This window comes from Terrapene carolina, unplaced genomic scaffold, assembly GCF_002925995.2.
Source record: "Terrapene carolina triunguis isolate 2854851 unplaced genomic scaffold, T_m_triunguis-2.0 Scaffold132, whole genome shotgun sequence".
In the NCBI taxonomy this organism is placed as follows: domain Eukaryota; kingdom Metazoa; phylum Chordata; order Testudines; family Emydidae; genus Terrapene; species Terrapene triunguis.
Genome location: NW_020664483.1, coordinates 21,299,921 through 21,321,843, shown reverse-complemented (window position 1 = coordinate 21,321,843; position 21,923 = coordinate 21,299,921). Strand labels below are relative to the sequence as shown.

At 47.2% G+C, this 21,923-nt stretch overlaps 1 protein-coding gene across 1 annotated transcript in view; it reads right to left on the bottom strand.

Annotated features, from left to right (window-relative positions):
- The window catches only part of FANCL (FA complementation group L), an 80,086-nt gene extending 68,236 nt beyond the window's left edge, over positions 1 to 11,850 (bottom strand). Inside the window, exons 1-4 of the mRNA XM_026653164.1 lie at positions 11,708 to 11,850; positions 6,425 to 6,483; positions 5,479 to 5,539; positions 3,776 to 3,832 (exon numbers count right to left, since the gene is read on the bottom strand). Of these exons, the coding sequence (XP_026508949.1) occupies positions 3,776 to 3,832; positions 5,479 to 5,539; positions 6,425 to 6,483; positions 11,708 to 11,800 (270 nt within the window). The 5' untranslated portion in view covers positions 11,801 to 11,850. The remainder of the gene's footprint in view (positions 1 to 3,775; positions 3,833 to 5,478; positions 5,540 to 6,424; positions 6,484 to 11,707) is intronic.
- Between the last annotated feature and the right edge of the window lie 10,073 nt (positions 11,851 to 21,923).

Here is a 21,923-nt window from a genome sequence, read left to right as displayed (position 1 = left end):
GCAAACCACTTCTGAAAGGTTGCCTATCCCTGGTATAGCCAATCCTCAGATGCACAAAGACCCCAAAAGTATTTTAGAATACTTGATTCAAGAGATCAGATCTTTACAAGATATCATTTAACCTCAATTTTTCAAGTATTGGTCTCTCCATCTTAATTTCATGTTACGTGAATTAATCCAGCATAAATGAAAGAACACCTAAATATGGGCTGAAGAATATTCTATTCTGCCCATTTTATATATAAATATTTCCCATATGATCAATGTATGTTAAAACAAACTGTTATTAAATTTGTAACTATGTGTATATCAATCACAACAGCATTAAACAATCCATGGCATCAGATTTTATTGTCCCTTTGTTTTCTGTTGTCTCCAGTAGTTATTTTCTCCATCAAAACTGTGTATGACACAAAACTGAACCTTTCTAAATAAGCTAGAGGCCTGTTAGATTTCCATTTTGAATAATAAATGTTTTGCTTGCAGACATAGTACAGTTTCTATTTCTTGGAGTTAATTTATCTGATCTGCTAATTCCAGTATATTAATGCCTGGTGAGGGGCAGATACTTTTATTCAGAATTGTGAAATGACTTTTGTATATTGCTCCAATTTTGGTAATATGGTCGCAGAATCTTCAGCATTTACTCTCATCAACTATATCTGCTTTATCTATACACTATCCAGTAAAATCTGTTTACTATTGTTTCAGAAAAGTCAGATGAACCATTTGTTTGACATTCTGCTATATTTCTTTTCAGTCTTCTGCTGACAAAGATGTATAACTACTGTCCACTTACCTTCCAGTGTAGACAAAGAGTTGAGCCATTTGTCTATTGACTACATGGTGTTCTTTATTACCAAATTTAACAAGTTTGCAGAGTATTTGTTTTCATTCGAGAGATACAGACAACCCAATGTACACTCTGGAGTTTAATTTTGCATTTATCAAACAATTCTGATTATATGTCTGCTAAGGCCCTGTGTGCACTATAATTGTTACCTATGTTTAAGTAATATGCTTAAATACAAGAGTGTCCTGCCTATTTTGACCAAATAGGTTTATAACCATGATAAGGAATTGTGTTCTAGCCATGGCAAAGAACAAAACTTTCTCTACACTAGACTTATTTCCTTAATTTCCCATCCTTGCTACCACTAGTGCAGCATCACTGGTGGAAGTACTGGTGTAAACAAGGTGCCAGCAGTCACCAGCATCTTTAAACCTCCATGTCATCTGATCAGCCACAACACTGTTGTTAAATTCGTTGAACCACATCTAAGGTAATATTTCCGCTGCTGCTACCATCAGTGGATTAGTAGCATTAGGCTTTGTCTACACTAAAAAGAGTTTTGCCAATGCAAGTTATGCCGACATACAGCCACCCCTGTAATTAAACCGCTGTTGGATGTCCACACTATCTCCTTGTGTCGGGGGAGCGCATCCACAATAGCAGCTCTTGCACTGACAGAGAGAGCAGTGCACTGTGGGTAGCTATCCCACTGTGCAACTGACTGCAGGGTGCTTTAGGAAGGGTTTGCAATGCCTCACAGAGGCAGGTACAGGGTCTCAAGCCCATCATTCCATGGGCATCCTACTACATTGCCAGCTGCTTTTCAGCTGCCCTGGTAACCTGCAACCTAGCCATCTGTCAGAAAGCATGGATCCTGCACTGCTCTTTAGTATTGTGCTATGCATTATGAACACAAGGCTATAAGAGGATCCCAATGGGGGATGGGGACTATTTGGCTGGGGGATGCCTTGAAGGAGCATATTAATACTGAGCCACAGAAATGTGTGTTGCTGTAGTATGCTGAACCTGGCATTGTTTGTTTGCACTGTGCTATGAACCTTGCAATGACTGCTGTGTATGCCTGAAAAGTAACACATTTTAAATCACTTTTTAAAGTAGCACTCGGTAATATGACCAAACTGACATTGCTGAACACTAAAACAAGACACCCACAGAAGTGTGCAGGGAAGACAGGAGTATGAGAGAGACAGAGACAGAATGCGTGTAGGGCAGAGGTCCCCAAAGTGTGAGGCACGGAGGAACATTGGGAGACACGGCCAGGCCTGGGCCAGCCCCCCCGGGGGGGTAGGGAAGGGAGCGCCACCCAGTCCCTCTCCGCTCCCAGCTCTGCACCAGCCCCGCCCCCAGCCACGGCCCTGGCTCCCGGGCCTGTCCCCAGCTTCGGCCCCGGGTGTGACCCCGCTCTTAGCCACAGCCCCGCTCCTGGCCCCAGACCCGCCCCAGCTGCAGCCCCTGTACTCCTGTCCCTGTGTCCTCCTTCTCCCCGCCCCGGGAGCTGCAGCCCCACTCCTAGCCCTGGCCAGGGGGCATGGACAGGAGTAAAGACGCTGAAAAGTTTGGGGATCCCTGGTGTATGGGAAGTATGTGTGTTGGGGGGGACTGTGCGTGGTTCAGCATGCTGTCTCTAAGTTCAGACAGCAGCCAGAAGCAATCAATCCTGAGGCAGAAGCTGGTGCACAGAGAGCTGGTATCCCCTGGTCTCCCCACCCCAGCTCAGCAGAGAATGGTATACCGACAGGGGGGGGAGGGGACACCTTGACATCAGCCCTCACCTCGCTACCCGACTCTGCACAGCACAGCAGTCTCTCTCCTCCCCACCCCCCAAGCAGCAGCCCGGCCTGCCTGCCTGGTTAATGTTCTGATACCATGATTCCCATCCAAGTTCTCCCATCACAGCCTCCTCTCCCCACAGACCCAGGAGATCCACCCCCTCCCCTGTAGTCCAGGAAGGAGTGTGTTTGCTGCTGGAGCGGGCATGCTCAGCTGGGCAGTAGTTATGTGAGCTCTTCATGCTGAGGAATTTCAAAACTTCCTGAGGCTTTGAAAGGGGAGGGGCACATGCCTGTGTAGCTGGATGTAGGGCAGCAGAGTTCAAAACAGTGAGCACAGCAGTCACGGTGTGATATCTCCTGGAGGCCAGTTATGGCAACCTAACAAATGCAGTGTCCACACTGACGCTTTGCTGATCTAACTTTGCGGCAAAAAGCTCTATGCCTCTCATCAAGGTGGTTTTATTTTGTCAGCAAAGTAAGAGTCTTGCCAGCGGGAGGCGTATTGTAGTGTGTACAGCTCCACTGTTTTGTCAACAAAAGCTGCCTTTTGCAGACAAAACTGTGTAGCATAGACAAGGCCTTCGTAGCAGCAACAATAGGAAGATTCTGGGGGGAGAAAAAATAGTGTAGCGTAGACAGCGGCCAACTCTCCCAAAGGATGTATCTACACTGTAAAAAACCCCATAACACAGTCAGTCAGTAGACTTGTTTAAAATTTAGTTAATCATGGTTCAGTCCTACCTCAGACAGGATGGAACTATATTTTGAATTGTGTTGTTGTTTGTTTTTAAATGTAGAAAAACCCCTGTGAAGACAATATCAAGAGAACAATCCCTTTACATGGTTATGAGATGGGTATCATCCATACAAACCAAAACCTGAGGTAAACACACAATCAGGGAAGTACCTTCTATATGATGCTTAATATAACAGGGCCACTTGCTGAAGTGCTGGGTTATTACTTCTGGAACACTCCAAGCAGTCCAATGAATAAGAACTAATGCCAAATACCATAATTACTAAATAAATAGCAACTAGCTGTCTATAGTCCTAAAATTGAAATATTCTAATAAGGTTCATTTTAAACTTTAAAAAGCTAACATTCATTCATAGCTTTCTAAAAAAAGGCAAGTAATGAGAAAGTGAAAATTAAGACCACTTGAACATCTCCTTGGGATATATTACTCACCAAAATAGTTTTAAGCTCCACCATAAAACTGACCAGATCAGAACAGTGTTGCAACCTCTGGGGAGAAAATGTTATCAATTAATTTCCTCCATCCAGTATGTTTTAGTAACAATTTTAGTTTCATTATCCATTTTCTGATATTGTAATAAATCAAAGATAATGTAAAATGGGGGAAATGCAACAGATTTAAACTATATTTCAGTTAAAAAATAGAACAAACCGATTTCAATGTCAGAAATTTTGCTGAATAAAGTAAGTACTTTTTTCACATAATTTAACTGAAGCTGACAGCCAATGAGAACAAGTAGTCTTCGGGCTTGTCTACACTGGCAATTAACAGTGCTGCAACTTTTTCGTTCAGGGGTGTGTTTTTTCACACCCCTGAGCGCAGCAAGTTGCAGTGCTGTAAAGTGCCAGTGTAAACAGTGCCCCAGCGCTGGGAGCCCCCCTCCCAGCGCTGGGAGCTCCCCTCCCAGCGCTGGGAGCTCCCCTCCCAGCGCTGGGAGCTATGCCCCTCGTTGAGGTGGTTTTTTTAGAGCACTGGGAGACCTGCGCCGCGACCGCACAAGGCATGTTAAAGCGCTGCCATGGCAGCGCTTTGGCGTTGCCAGTGTAGACTAGTCTTTCGTGATTCAGAGCCCATTTAAAAATCTTCCCTCGGTGACTAAAATTAAATTTAAACCCCACCCTCCCACATTTGGGTGTATCAGTGCATTTCTACTTTTCAAGTCCCCAATTTCATTCTTCTGGGTGATAAGTCAAACTCTGCTCCTAAAGAGCAGGCTGTAATAGATAATTATGTTAGCTAGCTGACGCTATGGCTATACTAGCACTTTTTTCGGCAAAATTTTTGTCTGCAAGGGGTGTGAAAAAAAACACCCCTTGATCGACAAAAGTTTCACTGTCAAAAGCGCTGTTTTGGACAGCACTATGTCAGTGGGAGAGCGTCTCCCACCAACATAGCTAGTGCTTCTTGTCGATGCTGGTTTAATTATGCCAGCAGGAGAGCTCTCTCCCTTGGGCACAGAGCAGCTACACGGGAGACCTTACAGCGGTGCAGTTGTAGCAGTACAACTATACCACTGTAAGGTCCGTAGTTTAGACACAGCCGTAGACTAGCTTTTTTTTTTTTTTACCATAACTGAATGGGTAATACCATCTTGGAAATGAAAGTAGCCATCACAATTCTGTAGCCAGGATGGCCCCCAGAGTTTCTGTGGACTGCCCACTATTCTTCCAGATAGGGCCCATAAGGGTAAGTTCAGACTACACAAGCAACTATATAACCCTCCTATTATGACAGTTCTTTTAAACTCTCTTTTTATATTAAAGTACTATTAGTAATAAAGAGCATGAGAAAAAACAAGAGGAAAAAGACAACAGCATAATTGTTTTCAGTTGTGGGCTTTTTAAAAATAGTTTCCCATAAGATGTCAGCTGCTTTAATATAAAGCATTGGTACATCTTAATAGTCTTCAAAGACTGAAGTTTGCAGGAAAACGGAAAAGTTATTTACAAGACTTCACTTATCTTTCTTTGGGGTAAGTTATAATTCCCCAAGCACTGCAAAACAATACATCTTTACTGTACAGTTAATGGAATTTTTTCTTAAATACTTTTAGAATGGTGTGGATGAGTAAAAGCTTTTCAAATTTAATATTCATATTTTTCAAGCTCACAATGGTTTTATAAGAATAATATACCTGTTTCACAATCTGGTGATACCCATGCAATACCTTCTTTAGACGCCAGCTACAGTATATCCTAGAAATACAGTTTTCATAGTTTTAACTTGATTCAAGTGATCTTTAAACAAGGAAACAACATATGAAACAAAAGTCCATCTTACTATTTACAAAGTTCTCTCTCACCCACCTCCCAGAAAAACAAGAAAAAAATATATTTTCCAACTTTGAATTTTTTATACTAAGATGAGTTACTTATATTTTTAAATGTCACTTTCTCCAGCCAAAGTTCTTTAAAAATTAATAAGTAGACATTTACCTATAAGCCAGTCTCTATTCTAGGTTGAAAACAACAACATAATTCTTACAAGTTAATATGGCTTCGTAACAGATACTAGAATTAAAAAAAAAAATCCTGAAAATTTCAGAGTTAACTGCCACACATTTTAGTGGGGATATTGAAGATGACGACAAAAGTATACATATAAAAAATAAGCATTAATAGCTTACAAGAGCTAATTAGTTATTGCATTGTAAACTCATGAAAGTTAAATTATTTTCTTATTTTACTAATCTTCAGAGAAGAATATTAACTGCAATATGGATCAAAGCAACATGGTCGAAAAGACTTTTCATCTTACACTGTATGCTCTTTCGGTCTATTACTTGGATATATTTGTATAACTCCTAGGACAAAGGGCATGCAACCTATTTGGATTCCCGGACACTACAATATGAATATTAAATCGCCACCATTCTTAAGCACACTTTTTTTCAGGTACTTACAACTCAATGAAAACAGTATTATTTGGATAGAATTTTCACATAGTTATCAGACAATGAGCAAAAGAAGCCTGAGGCCAGCTACTCTGTGACCTAGTATTCATATATGTACACAAACTCATACATCCCCACTGTAAGTCAGAACAAATGTAAGTGTATTTATTATGAAATATTACCTCACCTTGCATTTTTAAGCTGAAAATCTGATGGTAACAGTATCCTTATATGGAAGTCTCTATCCTAGAAAATAAGTGTTTAGTTAAAATGCAAGTTTGCAGATGTATCAAACAGAGAAAATACAGAAACAACTCATAAAGGGAAACTGCTATGAGAAAAATGGAGGAATAAACTTATCTTATATGGATTTTTTTTCTGCATCAGAGACCGCATTATTCCAAACATTGTTTCTTTAATAGTACAGTATGTTATCTTTCAGATGAACAAAATTGATAGAGGAAGAAAATCTTTAGGTAAGAGATCTCTGAAACTTTCTCAGTTCACCAGAGTGCAGACTTTTAGGGTAGGTCTTCACTGCAATTAAACACCTGTGGTTGGCTGTCAGCTGACTCAGGGGCTCAGGCTGCGGGGCTGTAAAACTGCAGTGTAGACATAGAATCATAGAATATTAGGGTTGGAAGAGACCTCAGGAGGTCATCTAGTACAATCCCCTGCTCAAAGCAGGACCAACCCCAACTAAATCATCCCAGCCAAGGCTTTGTCAAGCCAAGCCTTAAAAACCTCTAAGGATGGAGATTCCACCACCTCCCTAGGTAACCCATTCCGGTGCTTCACCACCCTCCTAGTGAAATAGTGTTTCCTAATATCCAACCTAGACCTCCCCCACTGCAACTTGAGACCATTGCATCTTGTTCTGTCATCTACCACTACTGAGAACAGCCGAGCTCCATCCTCTTTGGAAACCCCCTTCAGGTAGCTGAAAGCCGCTATCAAATCCCCCCTCACTCTTCTCTTCTGCAGACTAAACAAGCCCAGTTCCCTCAGCCTCTCCTCGTAAGTCATGTGCTCCAGCCCCCTCATTTTCATTGCCCTCCGCTGGACTCTCTCCAATTTGTCCACATCCCTTCTGTAGTGGGGGGACCAAAACTGGACGCAATACTCCAGGGCACACTGCCGACTCATATCCAGATTCTCGTCCACTGTAATCCCCAGGTCCTTTTCTGCAGAACTGCTGCTTAGCCAGTCGGTCCCCAGCCTGTAGCGGTGCATGGGATTCTTCCTTCCTAAGTGCAGGATTCTGCACTTGTCCTTGTTGAACCTCATCAGATTTCTTTTGGCCCAATCCTCCAATTTGTCTAGATCACTCTGGGCCAGTGATTCCCAAACTGGGGTTCATGAACCCCTGGGGGTTCGCGAAATGTTACAGGGGGTTCTCGGGAAAGAAATCCCTAATGGCAGACAGAGCTGTCCCTAAGAATCCTGGGCAGCACCGGGCCAGCAGCCCAGAGCCCCTGGATTTCCAAGAGCTAAGCAGATCAAAGCAAGCCTATCTATCACACTGAGGAGATTTAAACTTCAAGACTCCTTATAAGAAAGGAAAGGGAGGTGGATATTTTTTGCTGTTTTTAAAAGGAATAGGCAGCTAGTGTTGTTTTTAAAATTATTATGAAGAACAAGTTTAAGCTTTGTTGTAACTGCATTGTTTGCCTGGACTGCTCAAGACCTGAATGCTTGTGTAGGAAGAACTCTGAGTTGACTTCTTAAATACTTTCCTGCTGTTTTACATCTGATACTCCTTGATGAAACATAGGAACCTTGTCTTATAACAGGCTTATTCAAAGTGATACAAGCTATGAAAGTGAGATCTTGGAAGAGTGTTGCCGTTTTCATAATGTAATAAAAATACTGTAATGATAAATAATAATTAATAATGAATAGTGTGTAATAATCATGTCATAAAAACAAATTGTGTATTTCCAAGATCACTCCTTTTATAATTTATACTCAGGTAAAGGAGAAAATCCCTGGAAATATTCATTTTTAGGAGGGGGTTCGTGAGACTTGACATTTTCGTGAAAGAGGTTCACAGGTTGTTAAAGTTTGGGAACCACTGCTCTGGACCCTATCCCTACCCTGCAGCGTATCTACCTCTCCCCCCCAGCTTAGTGTCATCTGACAACTTGCTGAGGGTGCAATAAAGGTGTTGAACAAAACAGGTACACTAAGAGACATGCAAGCTCTTACAAAATTCTTACAGGACACCTTATTTTTGTTTTTAAAAGCAACCTACAACTCTTAAGTTAATTCTACAATTAGTTACACATCAAAGACTCCAAACAGTACAAAATAAAAGGCATCTAGCATGCAAGCTATTTTAAAATTTTAGCTTTTATTTTTGTTTTAGGTCCCCCACAATTATGAACTAATAGCTGCTGCACTCTGAGATATCCCAGCTAACACACAGCTTCAAGGGAAAATGGAACCAGTTTGTAGGGGATCATTTTTGTGTGCACAAGAATGTATGTGCATGTGTGTGTGTGTGTGTAAAGACACAGTTTTGCAAACTGTAGAAGCTCATCCTATAAAGACTTACAGTCAGGTTTAGTTTTATGCATGTAAGTAGTCCTAGTGACTTCAGTGCGATTGAGGTTAAACACAGTAACATGGTCTTTGAAATATCGGGTTTTATTTTACCTTAAACATAAAAAAAATCTACTTTATAAACAATAATATGCATTTGAAAGAAAGCAACTACCTAGAAAATTTGCATAGTAATGACATCGCTGAAGATCTGGAACAAAGCCAAGATTAAAACAAAACAAAAAACCCACACACTTCCATGCTGAATGTCTCCTTTCCCCTTGCTACTGTAGAATTCATTGCAAAACCCTAATGTAAGCTCATGTTTTATAAAAGGATAATTACAGGCCATCTTAAAATCTTAGTTTGTCATTAAGACTTAAGTCCGATCTACAAATTCACACTGGTTTGAATCAAGGGTTGCATCAGACCTTCAGTTAAACCAGTGCAGTTTCTATGGTAGATAAGCAATTAGAGAAGCTTGTTTAAGACACCAGCAGGTCAGCCATAACATCAGCAAAGATACAAATAATGTTTGGGGAAAAAACATGCCGACATTTTTTAAAAAAATTATATACACAAATTTTGCTCCAAGGAATGGACATCCCAAAGACACTGCCTTATAGTGGTTTCAAAATATAGAGAAACAAAAAAATGTACCCCATAACCTTTACTTTCATCATATATTACAACTCTGAATTTTATTACACTTAAATTAGGGCTACCATTCGTCCGGATTTCCCCGGACATGTCCGGCTTTTCATTCTTTAAATAGCCGTCCGGGGGGGATGTCTAAAAATCTAAAAATGTCAGGGATTTCCCCCCGGTCGGCTATTTATAGAGCGAAAAGCGGCGGCCAAGCGCCGCTCGGCAGCCAAAGCCCTTTCCCGGCTCCCCCTATCCCCTGCAGCCTTAGCACACCTCCCGGCCCCGCAGTTGTCCATCCCTCCCACAGCTCACTTCCCCCTCCTCCCCTCCCCTGAACACTCCGCCCCCTGCTCCTCCCCCTCCCCTGCTTCCCGCGAATCAGATGTTCACGGGAAGTCTGAAAACAAGCCAGGGCAGGCAGCAGCAGCAGGTAAGCTGGGGCAGGGGGGGATGCAAGGAGGAGGGCTCCGGGGAGGCGCGGCGCAGCCCAGTCCGGCCCTGGCAGAGCAGCTCCCTCCGGCCCCGGCCAAGTGGCTCCGGCCCTGGCCGGCCCCAGCGGCTCCAACCCGGGCCCTGGGGCACCAGCCGAGCGCGCCGGCCCGGCCCCGGCTGAGCAGCGACGGCCGAGCACCCCCGGTGCCAGTGGCTCCGGCCCTGGCCCCAGCGGCTCCGGCTCAGCTCAGGCCCCGGGGCACCGGCCCCGGTTCCAGCCAAGTGTGCCGGCTGAGCACCCCTGGCCCCAGTGGCTCCAGTCCCGGCCCCAGCAGCTCCGGCCCAGCCCGGCTCGGGCTGGGCCCCAGGGCACCAGCCCTGGTTCCGGCCGAGCGCACCGGCCCCGGCGGCTCCGGCTTGGCTCGGGCTCCAGGGCGGTGGCCCCAGTTCCGGCTGAGCGCGCCGGCCCGGCCCCGGCCGAGCACCTCCAGCCCGGCCCAAGCCCCGCGACCCCGGCCAGAGCACAGTCCGATTCCTGGGCTCTTGCTAAAGGCGGCCCTGGTCAGGGGATAGGGAAGGGGGGGATGGATGGGTCGGGAGTTCGTGGAAGGGCTTTCAGGGGGGCAGGGGTGTGGAGAGGGGGTGGGACAGACAGGGAGCAGGGGCGTTAGATGGGTTGGGGGTTCTGGAGGGGCTGTCAGGGGGGCAAGGGTGTGGAGAGGGGTCGAGGCAGGCAGGGAGCAGAGGGGGTTGGATGGGTCGAGTGTTCTGGGGGTCCTGTCAGGGGGCGGGGAGTGGTTGGATAGGGCGTGGGAGTCCCGGAGGTCTGTCTGGGGGAGGGCATGCGGATATGGGGCAGGGGTGTGGAGAGGGGTCAAGGCACGCAGGGAGCAGAGGAGGTTGGATGGGTCGGGAGTTCTGGGGGTCCTGTCAGGGGGCGGGGAGCAGTTGGATAGGGCATGGGAATCCCAGGGGTCTGTCTGGGGCAGGAGTGTGAATATGGGGTGGGGGTGTGGATCAGGGTCGGGGTAGTCAGGGGACAGGTAGGGTCCTAGGGGGGCAGTTAGGGTGGGGGGTTCTCAGGAGGGGGCAGTCAGGGGACAAGAAGCAGGGAGGCTTAGATGGGGGGTGAGGTCCTAGGGGGCAGTTAGTGGCAGGTGTCCCAGGAGGGGGCAGTCAGGGGACAAGGAGCGGGGGGGGGAGTTGGGGGTTCTGAGGGGGGCAGTCAGGGGGTGGAAAGTGGCAGGGAGTGGATGGGGCGGGGCTAGAGTGGGGCTCCTCCCCCCCAGTGTCCTCTTTTTTGATTGTGGAAATATGGGAACCCTAACTTAAATGTCCTTTTTTTCCCCCAAGAAAGAAGCAAACATAATTCTGACCTTTTCAAAGGTCAAATAACTGATACACTGTTTCATTGAAGTACAGAAAGGTAGCAATAAGTAACTAACTTTAAAGGGGACCAGGTCAATTTGGAAGTCACATTTCTGGCTAAAGATTTCACATATTCCAGAAATATAAACACCTACTTAGGCTATTCAAATAGAAAAGATATTGGGGGCGGGGGGAGAGGAGGTGGGAGGAAGGGAAGGGACATGCAGTTCCTTTTCTTTGTGCAGTTACAGTATGTTGTATGTACTGAGTGTTACATGTCAGTGTTTACTCATGTCAAGTAAGAGACCTGCAGAGGAAGCAAAAGAGACCAGAGTTTGTAATGATGTCTATTGTAGGGCACGGACCCCCGCACCGACACTGACCGCGCCCCGCTCACTGGGGGAGGGGGAGACTCCCTCACAAGCCTCCCCCCGCTCGCTAGGGGGACGACACTCCCTTAGGGCGGTGCTGCCGGTACCTGCACGGTGACGAACCCCTCGTAGACGCTCCGCTCGCGGTTCTGAGGCAGGAGCAGCGGGCACTGGCGCAGCAGCGCCCCGGAGCCAGCCATCTCCCGCCGCGCGCGCGGGCTGGTGGCGCAGTTCTCCTGTTCGAATCGAATCCCACGCGCCACACCAAAACCCGCCTCGTCACGGGTTACGCGCATGCGCCCAGCCTCTGCCGCGGGGAGCCGGCGGGCTCTGGCTGGGCAAAGTGGCGCGTACGGCGCTTGAGGACAGTAGGGGCGGTGGGAGGGCGTGGCTGTGTTCGGGGGCGGGTTATAGATTTGCGCGAGGCCGCTGCTGCCCGGGATCGCTCTGTAGGGCTGAGCTGAGCCCTGATGCAAGGTAGTGTGTTGGGCTTTAGGCCGGGTGAGACCCAGGCAAGGCGTTCAGAGCTTTTTCCTGTGCGGCTTGTGCGTGCCCCTGTGCTCCCTCCTGCGGAGCCAATGCCCTCAGTCCCTCCATGGGCCTTCGGTGCGCCTCAGCTGGAGTGGGCTCCGATGAGCTGATCAGAGCTGGGAAAGGTGAGAGGGAGAGCCCGGCCCAGGCAGTGCAACTCAGCCATTGTCCCAGTTCAGTCAGCGATTCAGCAGCAGTGCATGGCCGGGGGCGCACGCTGACTGCACTGCAGAGCTAGGGCTTTCCCCCCTCAGCAGAGCATAGCAAACTAGCAATGCATTCCCGTCTCCCCCCGGCAGTCGAGCTCTGCTGCCTGGGCTAGACAGGCTCTTGCTAAGTCTTCGCTACCTCTTGGGTACCAGTAACACGCAGGGGTAACTAGAAAGGAGCCAGTAGGTGCACTTGGGAGAGTAGAAATGCAGTTGTTCCTGGCGCCTGCGTAGGGAACCAAAGATTAGGATAGGATAGGTCCTTAAGTTTTTTGACTTGTTATATTACAGTAGCTCCTTGAGGCTCGATTGTGTTAGGCACTGTACCAAGGAAGAGGAAGTCCCTGTCTCCAAGAAATTACAATCTAAATGGACAAAACAATCAAAGAGCGAGTGTGGTGGCGGGGGGGGAGTAGTAGTATTCCCATTTTTCTGATGGAGAATTGAGGCACAGTTTTAGGATTAGGACCAGGGCCGGCTCTGGCTTTTTTGCCGCCCCAGGGGCGGGGGGGGGGGGGGGCCGGGCGCCCGGGGGGGGGCGGCGAGCCCCGGCGGGGGCTCGGCCCTCCCCCCGGTGGCCGGGGGGAGGGCTCAGGGGGGAGAGCAGCCAGAGCGCCGGGGGGAGGGCGGCGAGCCCGGCTGTGGCCCCGCTCTCCCCGGCAGCCGGAGCGCCGCGCCGCCCCCCTCCAGGTGCCGCCCCAAGCACCAACTTGGTTGCCTGGTGCCTGGAGCCGGCCCTGATTAGGACAGAGATTAAGTGATTTTTTAAGGTCACTCAGGAGGGCTGTTGCAAAGCCAGGAATTGAACCTAGATCTCTTCACTCACAGTCTAGTGCTTTAACAACAAAACCAGCCTTTCCTCCTGCACAACAAATATGGGGACACCTGCACTCTGGCCAATGCACAGAGCTAATCTACTAGTGTCATGGTTCTGGTGTTTTGTTCCCATTCTGCCACTAACTCACTGAGGAAATATTGAAGCAGAGCCCCAGCAGGATATTAGGTGAATTTCAAATGAGAGGTAATGCCTATGTCCTAAGACTTGTAAGATCCTATGGTAGCTTCTACAAGAATAGGTGGTCACAACAGTCTATGATTTCCTATATTCTTGGTGCTGGTTAATGTGTTTTGACATGCAAATAGGTAAGTCATTGGAGCTCACCAGACCTTCAGTTTATCGGTGATACTGAGTATGATAGTAGTAGCAGTTGAGTTCTCTACAGATGGTGCTTGTTTGCTTTAGACTATTCAGTTTCCTTGCCTCTGAGCACGGGTTCCCAAACGTGGTTCACGGCTTGTTCAGGGTAAGCCCCTCACGGACTGCAAGACTCTTTATTTACCTGAGCGTCTGCAGGTATGGTCTCTCGCAGCTCCCAGTGGCCGCGGTTCGCCGTTCCCGGCCAATGGGAGCTGCGGGAAGCGGCCACTGCTTCCCGCAGCTCCCATTGGCCAGGAATGGCAAACCACAGCCACCGGGAGCTGCGAGCGGCCGTACCTGCGGATGCTCAGGTAAACAAAGCGTCTCACAGCCCACCAGGGGCTTACCCTGAACAAGCCACGAACCAAGTTTGGGAACCCCTGCCTCAGAGGATCCTTGAAAATGTGAGATTTTACTAACCATTTCAAGCAACATTTTGCCATCTGATCCCCACAGATTATTGTAATATTGTCTTTAATTTACCTTTGTGCCAGATGCTTTCTATTTGCATCTGTTTATGAGCATCTCATTACGCAATGTTTCACCTCAAACAGTTAATCTGATGCTTCGCAGTAAATTGCATACTTAATTAATAAATAAAATGTGCTTTGGATCAAAACATTTATTCTCTTGAACTGTTTTCTCTCAAAGTGTACCTTACACCAATAATTACCTTATTTAATTACTTGGTTCCTGTGTACCTTATCAGAGTTGGCATTAGCCTTAATAGCATCTCATGCAAAACTAAAGAAGCACCATCCTTCCTTTTGGCCATGTTCTTTTAGTCTCCAGTATTACAGCAGATGTCAATTCATGTGTCTCTAATCATGTATAGTTACTGTGTAAATCTCATAAATAAAAACAGTACTCTAATAGTAAGAAACTTAAATGAATAGCTTTCTAAGGGTATGTCTACACTACAGGATTAATCCGAATTTACAGAATTCGAATTTTGGAAACAGATTGTATAAAGTCAAATGTATGCAGCCACACTAAGCACATTAATTCGGCGGTGTGCGTCCATGTACCGGGGCTAGCGTCGATTTCCAGAGCGTTGCACTGTGGGTAGTTATCCCATAGCTATCCCATAGTTCCCGCAGTCTCCCCTGCCCATTGGAATTCTGGGTTGAGATCCCAGTGCCTGATGGGGCAAAAAACATTGTCGCAGGTGGTTCTGGGTACAGCCTCACCCCTCCCTCCATGAAAGCAACGGCAGACAACCGTTTCGCGCCTTTTCCTGGGTGAACACTGCAGACTCCATACCACGGCAAGCATGGAGCCCGCTCAGCTCAAGACAGCAGTCATGAACATTGTAAACACCTCGCGCATTCTCGTGCAGTTTATGCTGAACCAGGACCAGAAAAACGAGGCGAGGAGGAGGCGGCGACTGCAGCACAGCGACAAGCGTGATATGGACATGGACACAGAATTCTCTCAAACCGCGGGCCCCGGTGCTTTGGAGATCATACTGTTAATGGGGCAAGTTCTATCCGTGGAACGCCGATTCTGGGCCCGGGAAACAAGCAAAGACTGGTGGGACCGCATAGTGTTGCAGGTGTGGGATGATTCCCAGTGGCTGTAAAACTTTCGCATGCGTAAGGGCACTTTCATGGAACTTTGTGACTTGCTGTCCCCTGCCCTGAAGCGCCAGAATACCAAGATGAGAGCAGCCCTCACAGTTGAGAAGCGAGTGGCGATAGCCCTGTGGAAGCTTGCAACGCCAGACAGCTACTGGTCAGTCGGGAATCAATTTGGAGTGGGCAAATCTACTGTGGGGGCTGCTGTGATGCAAGTAGCCAAAGCAATCACTGAGCTGCTGCTACGAAAGGTAGTGACTCTGGGAAATGTGCAGGTCATAGTGGATGGCTTTGCTGCAATGGGATTCCCTAACTGTGGTGGGGCGATAGATGGAACCCATATCCCTATCTTGGCACCGGAGCACCAGGGTACCCAGTACATAAACCACAAGGGGTACTTCTCAATGGTGCTGCAAGCACTGGTGGATCACAAGGGACGTTTCACCAACATCAACGTGGGCTGGCCGGGAAGGTTCATGATGCTCGAATCTTCAGGAACACTACTCTGTTTAAACGGCTGCAGCAAGGGACTTACTTCCCGGACCAGAAAATAACCGTTGGGGATGTTGAAATGCCAATAGTTATCCTTGGGGACCCAGCCTACCCCTTAATGCCATGGCTTATGAAGCCATACACAGGCAGCCTGGACAGGAGTCAGGAGCTGTTCAACTACAGGCTGAGCAAGTGCAGAATGGTGGTAGAATGTGCATTTGGCCGTTTAAAAGGTCACTGGCGATCGTTACTGACTCGGTCAGACCTCAGCCAAACCAATATCCCCATTGTTATTGCTGCTTGCTGTGTGCTCCACAATCTCTGTGAAAGTAAGGGGGAGACCTTTATGGCAGGGTGGGAGGCTGAGGCAAATCGCCTGGCTGCTGATTACGTGCAGCCAGACACCAGGGCAATTAGAAGAGCACATCAGGAAGCGCTGCGCATCAGAGAAGCTTTGAAAACCAGTTTCATGACTGGCCAGGCTACTGTGTGAAATTTCTGTTTGTTTCTCCTTGATGAAAACCCGCCCCCTTTATTGACTCATTCTCTGTAAGGAGCCCACCCTCCCCCTTCGATCACAGCTTGCTTTCAAAGGAAATAAAGTCACTATCATTTAAAAATCATGTATTCTTTATTAATTGATTATAAAAAGAGGGAGAGAACTGTGAAGGTAGCCTGGGTGGGGTTTGAGAGGAGGATCGGAGGGAAGGAAAAGGCCACTAAAAAAAGATTAAAATAATGACAGCCCTTTTCTTGGGCTATCCACTGGGGTGGAATGGGAGGGTGCACGGAGCCTCCCCCCCGCATTCTTACACGTCTGGGTGAGGAGGCTATGGAACATGGTGAGGGGGGAGGGTGGTTATACAGGGGCTGCAGCGGCAGTCTGTGATCCTGCTGCCGTTCCTGAAGCTCCACCAGACACCGGAGCATGTCTGTTTGCTCACGCAGCAGACCCAGTGTTGCATCCTGCCTCCTCTGATCTTCCTGCCGCCACCTCTCATCTCGAGCGTCTCTCCTTTCCTCACGTTGGTCCCTCCTGTCCTCATGTTCACTGGCATCTTTCCTATACTTTGAAACCATGTCCTTCCACTCATTCAGATGAGCTCTTTCATTGCGGGTGGATTCCATGATTTCTGCGAACATCTCGTCTCGCGTCCTCTTTTTCTGACGCCTTATCTGAGATAGCCTTCGGGACGGAGGAGGGAGGCTTGAAAAATTTGCAGCTGCTGGAGGGAGGCAAAAAAGGAGAGAATTTTTTAAAAAGATACATTTTACAGAACAATGCTTATACTCTTTCACGGTGAACAACACTATTCACATTACATAGAACATGTGATTTCTGTGCAAGGTCGCATTTTGCCTCTTAATATTGAGTGCCTGAGGCTTTGCTGCTAGAGATCACAGACACAGGTCCGGGCAACAGAATTCGGCTTGCATGCGGCCATGGTAAGCCATTGTCTTTCGGCTTCTGCGCCCTCCTTTCCCACATACCAAGCAAAGCTCGTTGAGTGCTGCGGTTTTCCTGTTAACCTTCAGCAGCAGAAAACAAACTAACTACCCCCCATCCAATTCTCTGGATGATCGCTTTATCCCTCCCCCCACCGCATGGCTGGTATCAGGGAAGATCACTGCAGGAACCAAACTAACACCCTCCCCCCCCCCGCCATGAATTCTCTGAGATCATCGCTTTATCCCTCCCCTCACCGCGTGGCTGGTATCAGGGAAGATCCCTGCTAGCCACACGTGAAAAGCTCAGCGCCAATCCCCTCCCCCGCCCCCCGCATTTGGCTTACTACAGGGAAGGATTTCTTTTCAGCCACAGGCAAACAGCCCAGTAGGAAGGGCCACGTCTGTCCCCTTAATTAAATTCCCGTATTTCAACCAGGTTACCATGAGCGATATCACTCTCCTGAGGATTACACAGCGAGACAAAGAACGGATGTTGCTTGAATGCCAGCAAACACCGGGACCATACGCTGCCAGGCTTTGTCATGCAATGATACCAGATTACTTGCTACTAGCATGGCGTGGTCAAGTGTCCTACCATGGAGGACGGAATAAGGCTGCACTGCCCAGAAACCTTCTGTAAAGGCTTTTGGAGTACCTCCAGGAGAGCTTCATGGAGATGTCCCTGGAGGATTTCCGCTGTATACCCAGACACGATAACAGACTTTTCCAGTAGCTGTACTGGCCGCGAATGCATCCCAAGTCCTCAGGGCAAATTAATCATTAAAAAACACTTGCTTTTAAACCATGTTTTATATTTTAAAAGGTAAACTCACCTGAGGTCCCTTCCATGGGGTCATGGTCTTAGGTACTGGCTTGGGAGGGTACTTCAGTCAGGCTGAGAAAAAGATCCTGGCTGCTGGGGAGAACGGAGTGCTGTGTGTTGTCTGCAAGCTCGTCCTCCTCCTCCTCCTCCTCCTCCTCTTCCCCGTCCGCAGAATCATCAGGTGTGGCTGATGAGATTACCCCCGCCTCGGAATCCACGGTCAGAGGTGGGGTAGTGGTAGCAGCCCCCCCTAGAATTGCATGCAGCTTAGCGTAGAAGCGGCATGTCTGCGGCTCTGACCCGGAGCGACTGTTTGCCTCCTTTGTTTTCTGATAGGCTTGTCTGAGCTCCTTGACTTTCACGCGGCACTGATCTGAGTCCCTATTGTGGCCTCTCTCCATCATGCCCTTGGAGATTTTTTCAAAAGTTTTGGCATTTTGTCTTTTCGAACGAAGTTCTGCTAGCACTGAATCCTCTCCCCATATAGCGATCAGATCCAGTACCTCCCGTACGGTCCATGCTGGTGCTCTTTTTCGATTATTGGCCTGCATGGTTACCTGTGCTGATGAGCTCTCTGTGGTCACCTGTGCTCTCCTGTGTTGGGCAAACAGGAAATGAAATTCAAATGTTCGCGGGGCTTTTCCTGTCTACCTGGCCAGTGCATCCGAGTTCAGATTGCTGTCCAGAGCGGTCACAATGGTGCACTGTGGGATAGCTCCCGGAGGCCAATACCATCGAATTGCGGCCACACTAACCCTAATTCAAAATGACAATATCGATTTCGGCACTACTCCGCTCGTTGGGGAGGAGTACAGAAATTGATTTTAAGAGCCCTTTATTTCGAAAGAAATGGCTTCGTTGTGTGGACAGGTGCAGGGTTAATTCGATTTAACGCTGCTAAATTCATAGTGTAGACCAGGCCTAAGAAATTCTTTATACTCTACCTGGTGAACATTATTATAAACATAATTTGTTTATCTACTCCTTACAGGTTTAAACATCAAGTTTCTTGATACAAAAATACAATTTATTTTTAATGTGCTTGTTTGGAACATGCTGAATAAGATATCTCACATCATGCTGGTTGATTTGGCATAAAAGACTCAATGTCCATTAAATAAATAAACCAAAAATGGTACTAAAGAAGATGGTTCTTACAGCAAAATAGGTATCGGGAGCCAATCTCACAACCATAGGTCACCCTTTGATCCAATTAAATAGACTCATGAATTAAGATCATAAAAACCCTGAGTGACCACCCAGCCTACCCAAAACTATTAACTGGCTCAGACCACAGTCCATGATACTAGCAAAGAAAGCTAGTGCAGCCACTGAAAATAACTCACTGAATAAGTAGCAATTTCCAGTTGTGTTTCCCTGTCCCATAGTAACATCTTCTCTCATTTCCAATACAGAAATTTTTGAGATATCATACTTTCCCCTACTAAAATTACTTGACCCCCAGAGGGGGGACCGAAACTTGTGCCTGCCTGAGCCCCGGTGGGAGGGGAGGGAGCAAAGCCTGAGCCCCACCGCTCTGGGCAGGGGGGCCAAAGCTGAAGCTCAAGGGCTTCAGCCCCAGGTAGGGGGCCTGCATCCTGAGCCCTGCCACCTAGGGATGAAACTCTCGCGCTTTGGCTTTGGCCCTGGCCAGTGGGGCTCAGGCTTCAGCCCTAGGCCCCACCAAGTCTAAGGCAGCCCTGGCAACCCCATTCAAAGGGGGTCCCAACCCACAGTTTGAGAACCGCTGCTTTAAGTAATTGCTGCTCTGAAAGGATTTGTTTTAGTGATAGTTTGTGTTGCTGTCACACAGTATGTTGTTTGTGAGCATTGTAAGAAGATGCAACATAGTGCAAAAAGACTCTTCATCTGAAGTAGAGCCAGTCTAATAATAATAAAAAAAATTACACATATATATGATTGAGAATCAAAGCATTGAGTTCTGTTTGCTTTTACTTGTGGGGTTATGTTATTTATAACTATTCAATTTTTACTCAGATGTTTGACTCCTACAAAAATTTCACAGATTTTATCACAAATAAATTATCTGAAAAGTCATTATAAAAGTTTGTTATTCATTATTTACCCATTTAAATCTTTCATTCATCTAGTTAAAGAGCAGAAACAATACTTTGTGACTTGGATGATAAAGTACACAGTATAAAGACCAAATACTCAAAAGGAACAGTTCTTAAACGACTAGTAGGTTGGGAATTATTCATCAAAACTTTTCAGTAAACAGTTACTGTAGCGGGGTGGTCACCCCGCTCCTGCCCTGAGGGGGTTAAAGCAGCCCTGGAGAGGGCTGTGGCGGAAAAATGCTAGGCTGGTTGCGGGAAGCAGCCACAGGTGGGGCCATGCCCCAATCAGGCCACAGCTGGCCCTATAAGAGGGCTGAGGGCCAGAGACTGAGGAACAAGTCGCTCTCTAGTTTTTGAGGGAGAAGGACCTGGCTTCCTGGGAAGCTGAGAAGGGTATCTAGAGTGGAGCAGTGCTGGGGAAGGGCAGAGGGAGCTGGGGAGCTCCAGCCTAGCAAAGCCCCAGGCTGCAGGCCAAGCTAAGGGCCCACAAAAGGGTACTAGGGCTGCAGAGGGGTAACCCAGATATAGGTAGAGGCAGCTGGTCCAACCCCCCTTGTCGCTGATGAGTGGTTTACAAACTGTAGTCTGCCCAAGGGAGCAGGGGTGAGGTGATGACTGGCAGTAGTCACTGAGGCAAGGTGGGGGTTGAGGGTTCCCCTGGGAGGGGAGACCCAGACAGAGGGGGTACTGTGGTGGGCAGAACCCCTGGGCAAAGGGCACCGGGGTCTGGGAAGGATACAGGGCCAGCGGCAGGTGAGACATCAGCCAGCAGAGGGTGCTCCAGAGCTGGAAAAGAACTAATTCCTGAGACGACCAGCAGGAGGCGCCGCACGGGTGAGTCATTGCCCCGCCACAGTTACCACCAATGAATACGTTTACAAAAGTTGTGATTCATTTGAAAACCATTCAGTAACCAAGAAAGGCCTACAGGGAATAAAATGTAATCAAAGTATTTTATGAAAAACAGGAAAGTAGAAATACTATAACATTAATTGCCTGTATTGGTATCTCCACCATAAAGTTACAAACAGACAATAGAATGATCAATTAAAAACATGCAAAATTATAAACACTGTTACTTTTGATCTTCATCAGAACTCAGTGTCATCTTATTAATCTTTCCCAAGTGTCCTTTTCTTTTTAGCTGTATTTAATGCAATGTAACAGCTAAAAACAAGGAAGAGAGATTGCTGGCTGGTCACACGCTGCCATTTGTACGGCACCAGTTTAAGAATTCCTACCCTAGTTAAGTCTGAAGAGGCTAACACTTTTTTTTTTTTAATGGCCTGTAATTAAATAACAGTGAAGGAATGCCTTGAGCATTCTGTGGTTTTAATGATTTTTTTCAAATGAAGCCCAATCAGAAGCACTTAATTATGAACATCATCACCCCCAAAAGCCACAATATATGCAGGTTTGATCAGGACAGACTGTAACTTTAACAACATGAAGAGCTGAGGACTCAGACAAAATATCACCTATTTTCTCTCTCTAAGACTTAGACCAAAAAATTAAAAAAGATAAGCCTGGTTTAAATACAAGTAAGCAATTTTCTTCTCTTGGGCCCTGATTCTCCAGTACATCTGAGCACAGCTCAAGCATAGTAGAGAGTGTAGGTCTCAGGGAGCTAGATATAGCTCCGTGATCCTCAGCCATCTGGTCCTGGTAGAAGTTAGAGCAGCAAGGGGCCTGTTCTAACTTTCACCCTGACCCTATTCCAGGGAAAGATCAGGCACAGTGGAGCTCAGTTCCACTATAGGCCCTCTCTCCCATGACCTGCCACTGGAATGCCAGAGTCACTTCTCCCGCCCTACCCCCAGTCTTTTCATACTAGGGCAACAAGTGCAGGGGATGGCTTTTCACTGGTGAGGAGTTCCCTTACACAATGGGAATTCTTTATCTCCACCTATTTTAAAGCCACTTTGCATCATTTATATGGCACAAAGTGGCCTTGGTGGACCAG